Source organism: Rattus rattus, chromosome X (assembly GCF_011064425.1).
Source record: "Rattus rattus isolate New Zealand chromosome X, Rrattus_CSIRO_v1, whole genome shotgun sequence".
Classification (NCBI taxonomy): domain Eukaryota; kingdom Metazoa; phylum Chordata; class Mammalia; order Rodentia; family Muridae; genus Rattus; species Rattus rattus.
This window is the reverse complement of record NC_046172.1, coordinates 54,065,637-54,073,499: the sequence shown is the minus strand read 5'-3', so window position 1 is coordinate 54,073,499 and position 7,863 is coordinate 54,065,637. Positions and strand designations below refer to the sequence as shown.

Below are 7,863 nucleotides of genomic sequence, written 5' to 3'. Positions count from 1 at the left end.
ATTTGAGAAAGATTTAAGAAAATCTTTGTCTTTGGGGGGAAGATATTTAGTGATTTTGACAGATGGAGTTACTCCTGCACTCTTTGGTAGGAAATATGTTGTAAATAAAACGAAATGGAATTTTTGCATTACCTGAAAGAAAGACTGAGCTTGATAGAAATCTGGAGAGTTTGCATATTACAGAGTGAAAATCAGATGTGAAAAGATTAAGGGCACCTCTGTGCTACGCCGAGAGACTCAGTGAGTCATTGCGACTAAGAGCTCTCTGATTGCTTACATATTCCTTCGAGAAAATTCAGAAGAGAGATCATGGAGGAAATGAGGAATCTAACCTGTGAATTAAAAGTACAGTCTGGCTATTTTCTCTACCTGAAAACACACTACACACACACACACACGCACACACACGCACACACACACACACACACACACACACACACACACACACACCAAACACCAAAATGAGGGCAGAAAAAGAATTTTCTAGAAACAAAATAGCTGAACAAGTGGTCCGAATTCTAAAGTGACTTGATTCTTGGGAATTTTATGCCAGGAAACTCCTGCTTCTGTATTTTTCATCTTCCTTTTGTTTTCCCCTCCGCTTTCCTTTTCCTAGGGGGGAAAAATGGATCCGTGGGAAATATTCACCACTCTGGTCTTGCAAAAGCGTATGCATAGTTCTTCTATCATAGGTTGTTCGGCATCACTGTAAGTACACGCTAAGGCAGCTTTCTAAAGATGCCTGTACCCTAACTGTTTATTTTTCCCTTTCACCTGCCACCCTCCGCCTCCAGATTCCAAGCCTCTGCGGTTCCGAAGGCTTCATCGTGTTTGCTTGGTTATGGCTCCATGCAGGTTTTATTTTTAAATACGATGACCAAGTTACCTTGGGGAGGTGGGTAGCAGGAAATTCGCGATGAAAGAACTTGAGTTAATTACATTCTGGTTGATGAACTGAAATGGGAGTATTTAGATGAGTGAGGTTTTTAAAAAAGGAGTAATGTACCCCATCCGCAGCAACCAACCCCCAAATTCAGATGCACCATCTGGTCTAGTCCCCAAAGTGTCCGTGTCTTAATAGGGAAGACTAGAGCCTCAGTTAGGCAGTGCAAGTGTGGAAAAAATTAACTAGCTCTGATTTAGCTGCAGAGGCCACCTGTGCCCCCCCATTCCCCCCACCCTGTGTGTTGCGGACCCAGACAGCATCTCGTGGTACAGGCAAAGTCTCGCGCAAAGCTCTGCCAGCCCCCGCGGGGCCCCGCCCCCTACTGCTGAGGGTCACTACCCAGTCCCACTGACGCGGGGGAGTGCGCACGACTCTGCCTGCGGCAGTTGGCTGTGGTGCGCAGAGCCAGAGGCACCTCGGGCTCTGGAGTGAGCACGGACCTGGACGGACAGGCGGCTAGCCCTCTAGTCCGCTAGTCCGTCTTCAGGTCTCCTCTGCCTGCCCAGCAGACAGAGGCTGCTAGACTCCTAGCTTCCCAGTCCGTCTCCGGATTCTAAGGTAAGTCTCTCAACATTCACAGGAAAGCCTGGAGATATGTGGGGGGTGAGTTGCTGTCCCTGCAACTGACAACAGGTAAACAGGGAAATGGGTAGCTAAAGTCAGACTGCCCATGAAATAGAAAGATTTGGGGACATGGCAGCCCCAAGTCTACCAGGCGCCCACACCCCCGAGTCCTCATCCTGTATTCTTTTTTGGGATGCATTTCTTCCACAGGTTATCTGCAAGCGCAAAATACCGATTTCTTAAGAGCTCTGGGTGAGTCCCTAGAAATTCCCTCCTGTTTTGTCCCTATCATCAGGGATCCTGGCACTCCTAAAAAGTGAGGATATCTGCTCCAAAACCTGTTTGAAAGCGCTCTTTTCTATTTACTACATCTCGGACTTCTTGGTGATTTAGCCCCCACACTGTCGCACTTCTACGATGAGAAAACGCTGGTTTTGTGTTGTTGTTGTTGTTGTTGTTGTTGTTGTTGTTGTTGTTGTTGTTACTCTGGTGGTGGTGGTGGTGGTGGTGGTGGTGGAGGGGATGGTGGTAGTGGTGATTTCTTGCGCATCAAAGTACACACCAACTGTAAGCTTGACCTCATGACTTGGAAAGACAGCTGCCAGTTTTAGAGATGCGATGCGGCGGGATACGCATTCCCTTCTCAGACCCCTCACCCTCCTCCCTATCTCGCTCTCCAGGGAGAAAAGGGGGCTGCAAAGGGCTACAAAGGGCTGTAAAGGGCTGCAAAGGGTACTTCTCCTCCAACAAGAACCCTTCCCAGCTGGAATCATTTACTTCATAACTGGGGAGGGGGCCCCAGCATGGGGTAGAGAAGGATCAGTGTTCGTCATCCTTCCTACCAGCAAGACAGTAAAAAACAAATCTCTGTAATTAGAACTCTAGGACCTCAGTCTCCAGGGTGTTGCTGGAGGTTGAGGGGTGGTCACCAATAGCAACCACCCTCGCGAGGCTGAGGTCTCAAGATGACGTGGTTCCTTGAAGCACCGCCCTCCTGAAATTAGGGGAAGGGGCTATGAATGAAATTACATATTCCTCTCCACTGCCCCCTTCTGACCGTTTGACTAAAGAGAAGTCTTGCTGGAGAGAAGTAGTTCTTCACAAAAATAAATAATCTCGAGTTTTTAAATCCCTTCCCCACTTGATGGTTTAGAAAATTCCAGAAACGGCTTGGAGCTCCCTCCCCCGCCCCTCATATTCCCCTGCAACAAAGGGAGGGGCAGAAGCTCAAACCTTAAGGCTCAAAACCTGGCTTATTTAGATGCTATGTTGGGGGGGGCACCCCTTGCTCAGAGCCATGCACTACAGCCTGACTGCACCCAGTCAGAAGAGAATTTAGGAACGCTATGTTGTCAAAACAGATCCCAAACCCTAGCATAAGGATTCTCCTTGTTTTCCCCATAACACAAACATTTTTGAGACAGGCTAACAGTATACATCTCCACTTGAAACTGGTTATTACAGCCAAGGCTGTCCTCAAACTTGTGGTCTTTCTGCTTTAGCATTACCAGTTCTGGAATAAGAAGTGTGGGGGGGGCACTCTGATTAAAATATTTGTGATGTAATTGTGGCGTGTTTACTATGGAACTCAGTTTTTCAGGCATCCTAAGTGTCACTCAGCTACATCCAAAATTTTCCTTAGTAGATTTTGTGGAGAAGGAGCCAGAAAGAGGTGGGAAGAAGAGAGAAAAACAAGGAAAATCTGTGACTCCTCCCCCAGTATAACCACAAACAGCACTACATTACTTGTTCTACACAAACATATACCAGACACATTGAACAAAACATACCATACAAGTGCATGTACAGCAGAGAAACGTATCACATAATTTCATAGCATGCAAACATACCACCTAACACACACTAAGGTCTTGTTTAGAAAATGTACACTGCATCATGGCAATATAATCACGCTACATGTAAGTTTACATAAGCAATATAACATAACTTTCTAAATTAAATCAGTCGTACAAAACAGATATACACAAAAGTCCATGCACAACACCCATGGACATGAACTAACAACAAAACCACCCCCCCACCCCACTCCCACACACAGGAGAAACGTCATTTTCTCCCTTTTAACCAGAACTTACTTTCTTAAAAACAATGAAAATGGATTCAAACAGAAGGAAACAGAGAATTTTCTATCATGAAGTTATTTGAATAGTATACATGTTCATTCATGCATACCAATTTAATCTTCTGCACCAGCTTATGAAGCATATAGCATCTTTATTAGATAGTTAGAAAAGCCAAGGAAAAATACCTTTTAGGTATGTAGTTTTACTTTTGGTTGACACGATGATAATGCATATTTGTGGTATATATTATTACATTTTGACAAATGTATGCGGTGCAAAAGTATTGGACTGTGTATTATTGGCATAAATTTCATCTCACAAATTTACTATTTCTTTATGTTGAAAACATTTTGAGGGTCTTTTTAAAATTTAGAAATATGAAATTAATTTTTTGTCAGTCATAGTTATTTGTGCAGTCATAGTGCTGTTTAGTGACAGGGGTAGTATGGAAATGAAAACAAAAGTCTTCCTTTTAAGTTTATAGTCTCTGACATCCTACCTTTTTAGATGTATGCAAACATACACATTACTTCCCTCGTCCTTTATTAAACAGGTGATAGCCTCTGCAGTTAGAGACTCACCACCTATTTAGAAGCCCATTTCTTCTGGCTTGATCACGTTATATGTGTGATCTAATTGGTTTCTGGATTCTATCATATTAGTGAAAGTGGGCTGACTAGCAAGCCTGCTAGCTTCTATTAAAAACAATGTGAAAACCTGGCTCCTGGCTTCTTTGTTGGACCCACTGTTTATACAATGCTAATGTGTTTGATCCTTCCCCCTTTAGGTGGAACCAGGAGTTTCTGTTTGCAAGGATTTGGAAAAAGGACTTCAGTATCTATATCCTTTATGGTCCCTTAGGGTCTGCTTAATTCTCCCCTGACAAAAATGAATGCTTCCTTCAAGGAAGCATCTCCTTTCCTGTTACAAATGGAAAGTGCCATTGATTGTCTCGGAGAAAATGTCAGTTGGGTTCCATCAATCGAGGATCAAAGCTGCAATCATACAACCCAGAATGGAACCAATATCTCCAGTGCAGAATGGGGAGGGCCAAGAGGAACCGTCACTAAATGGATAGGGGGCAATCCCCACATCATGGCGAAGATCGTGCTGACTTTTGCATATGCAGTCATCATAGTGATATCTCTCTTTGGCAACTCCCTGGTCTGCCAAGTTTTTGTCAAGCACAAGGAAACCAAGAAATCCACAGGCCTTCTCATCTTCAATCTGGCAATATCTGACATTTTGATAATCCTGCTCAACAGTCCATTTGCTCTGGTGAGTGATTTCTATAGAGTTGATTTCAGCACTTAAGAATGTAGCTGCTCCATTTTAGGTATAGGTGATGGAACTTAGAAAACAAACAGGAATTTGCATGCCTGGGGCCTCCACTCTGGACTCTAGCTTCTCTGCGATGCTTAAAGGCAGTATTTTAATAATTAACCTATTCTCCTCCCCCCTTTTCTTACCCTAGGCTCGTTTCCTGAGTGGACAGTGGGTTTTTGGTAGGATCATGTGTCATGTCAGTCGGTTTGCTCAGTACTGCTCCCTCCATGTTTCAACTCTTACACTGATGGCAGTTGCTATGGACCGGCACCGGGTAAGACAACCTGAGGACACTTCTGAATAAAAGTGCAGGCAGTGAGAAATGGCCAGGAAGCTTAGATATCTTACAGAAATCTATAGGGTGGAAACATCTTTGAGAATAGAATGTTTTCAGACACTTTCCTCACTGTCATTACTCTTACAGCTGGAGACCATTTCGAATTTCAGAGCTTTGAGACTATATATGTGTGTTTTTATGCATTTTCTCTTTCCCCCTAAACTACCTTCAATCCATCAGTGTTGATACTGGAATAAAATAAATTAATAGTCCAAGTAAATTCTGTAACCCAAGCAGAAACTTATTAACCCGTGTCTGATTATGCAAAGTACCCTGACCTGGGCTCATTCAGGAAGGCTGTTGCTTCTCTTTTGTAGGTTATTCTGCACCCAATGAAACCAAGGCTAACCCACTCTCAGAGCTTATTTGTTGTTGGCGTGATCTGGAGTATTGCAGTGTTCCTTGCTCTGCCACATGCAATTTACCAAAATCTCTTCACTCTCGTCAACATGTAAGTCAGACATAATGGACAATTTCACCTTTTATCTTTCTAGAGACTCCCAGGAAGTTCACCTTTGTGATGTTCTTAACTTCACTTTCATCACTCCCCCATTTTCCTGAATCGAAGATAAGGTGCCATTTTCTAATTCCAATGTGTTAGTGGAACCAAGAGGATGGACAATCAAGATAACTGGCAATGACGAATCTGGTTGTCTTCAGTTTAATCCAGACTAGACCTGCAAGAGATAACATTTTAGTTAACCTCCTTAATTTTAAAATTGAAGAAATTAAGACCTAAAGTTTCAAGGGCCTGGGACTTTATATGGACACACTCTACAAGTAGCTACTAGAAGTGTTCACGTATTTATTCAGTTAGTCATGTTATCTTAATTTCTATTTTGCTTTCCTCCAGGGATGGTGATGTCAGGAGCTACTGCCTCCCTTCCTTTCCTGGACCCAGCACACTGGTTTCGAAGTATGTGGACCTTGGGACATTTATCTTGCTGTACATCCTGCCACTTCTGGTGATTGTCGTAACCTATTCTCACCTAGGAAAGAGGCTGTGGATTCAGAATGCTATTGGTGATGCATCGGCTCGTCAACTTATGGCACACTACCAGAAGCGCAAGAAGAGCATCCGGATGCTGATACTTATTGTATTGGTCTTTGCAGTTTGTTGGTTTCCGCTTAATTTCTATGTGGTTCTTATTTCCAGTGCAGGTGTAGAAAACGACAGTGTGATTTTCTATGCCTTTCATTGGTTTGCGATGAGTAGCACCTGCTACAATCCTTTCATCTACTGTTGGCTCAACAGGAGCTTCCGTGCCAAACTGAGATCTATTTCCTCTTTCAGGATGCAATCACTGTTTGTGTGTAGTAGCTCCCAGGTTCAGCAAATACAGCCACGGGAGAGTCATGAGCTTCGGGAGCTCCCAACATCCTCACTGCTACGAGTTCCCCTGGCTGTTCCAGAGCCCCAGGTTTTTGAGGATCCCAGTTTGGCCACAGGGGATAATTCCCAGGTCTCTGTCCAGGGGGAATGGGAGGATCCAGATCCCTCTCTAGATGAAGAGCCCGGCCCCTCAACCCGGGATTCTTACTTTTGCATCCACATGCAGACTAGCACTCACTAAGTTGGGCAATCACTGATCCACTGGAATCTTATTTAATGAGTACCTTGGCACAGACAATTCAATCAGAGATGAGGTAACCTGTAACTTAGATACTGAGGACCATGGTTTAATATCATGTGCAGCCTCACAAATCCATTCATGGTTTTGATTTGTAGTTCTGGCAGCAGAACTCTAATTGAGTAGTCTGCTGTGCCATACTCCAGAAAACTGACTGTGCAGATGCATTTCTGAGAACCAGATTTCCTGAATAAGAATCTTTTGTTGCCTCTAGTTTTGACCTGTGGTCATCACTAGTAGAGATAGTAAGATGGAGGGACTGTGGTTGAAAGACATCAGTGTAAAAGACTTATGAGGAAGACTACATGGTAGCCCCTCTCTGCCAATAGGTACACCTACCTTCACCTCTTTACTGCCCTTGAGCACCGACTTGGTGCTCTTATATAATTACTTTCTGCATCAACTTAGTCTGAGGCAAATACTCATGTTAAGGAACAAGAAATAAAGATGAATGACTCTGAACTTCTATTACCCATCTTTGTAAATGTGACTGTAAAACTCAGTCTGTACAGATCTTTGACTTTAGACTGATTTCCGCAGCTTCAGATGTCTCATCTCGTGTATAAACTGTAGACTTTATCTGAAGGAACTACTTGATATTTGTACTAGCTAATTTAACTAGTGTATACTGGCATATGTGGTCTCTGATGAATTTATTGACCTTTCCTATCAGAACTGCCCATCTGAGTTGACTCTCCATTGATTTCTGGTCATATCTTTCCTCTAATATTTTCGAAGACAACTAGATTAGCACTTTCAACACCCAAACTACTCCTTATCAACTCTAATTTTTTGCATCCTAAATTGGAACATGGCATAATCAAGTGCTTACATGTACATACCTTCACACGGTTTTATGTTAACACAGGTACAAGCATGTATATATTGCCCCTTGTTACCTCTCATGCTATCCACCTGCCTGGTGCTCTCACTTATTTCTACCTGTAATTTCCATGCTAATTGAGCCTAGACAAG

General features: G+C 43.3%; 1 protein-coding gene across 1 annotated transcript; it reads left to right on the top strand.

Moving 5' to 3' along the window:
* Window positions 1–1,328: 1,328 nt before the first annotated feature.
* On the top strand, window positions 1,329–6,831 carry LOC116888256 (probable G-protein coupled receptor 83). Its single transcript, XM_032889539.1, has 5 exons — window positions 1,329–1,504; window positions 4,382–4,872; window positions 5,069–5,194; window positions 5,575–5,708; window positions 6,111–6,831. The coding sequence occupies exons 2-5, from the start codon at window positions 4,483–4,485 to the stop codon at window positions 6,829–6,831; spliced, it is 1,371 nt and encodes a 456-aa protein (XP_032745430.1). The 5' UTR covers window positions 1,329–1,504; window positions 4,382–4,482.
* Window positions 6,832–7,863: the final 1,032 nt, after the last annotated feature.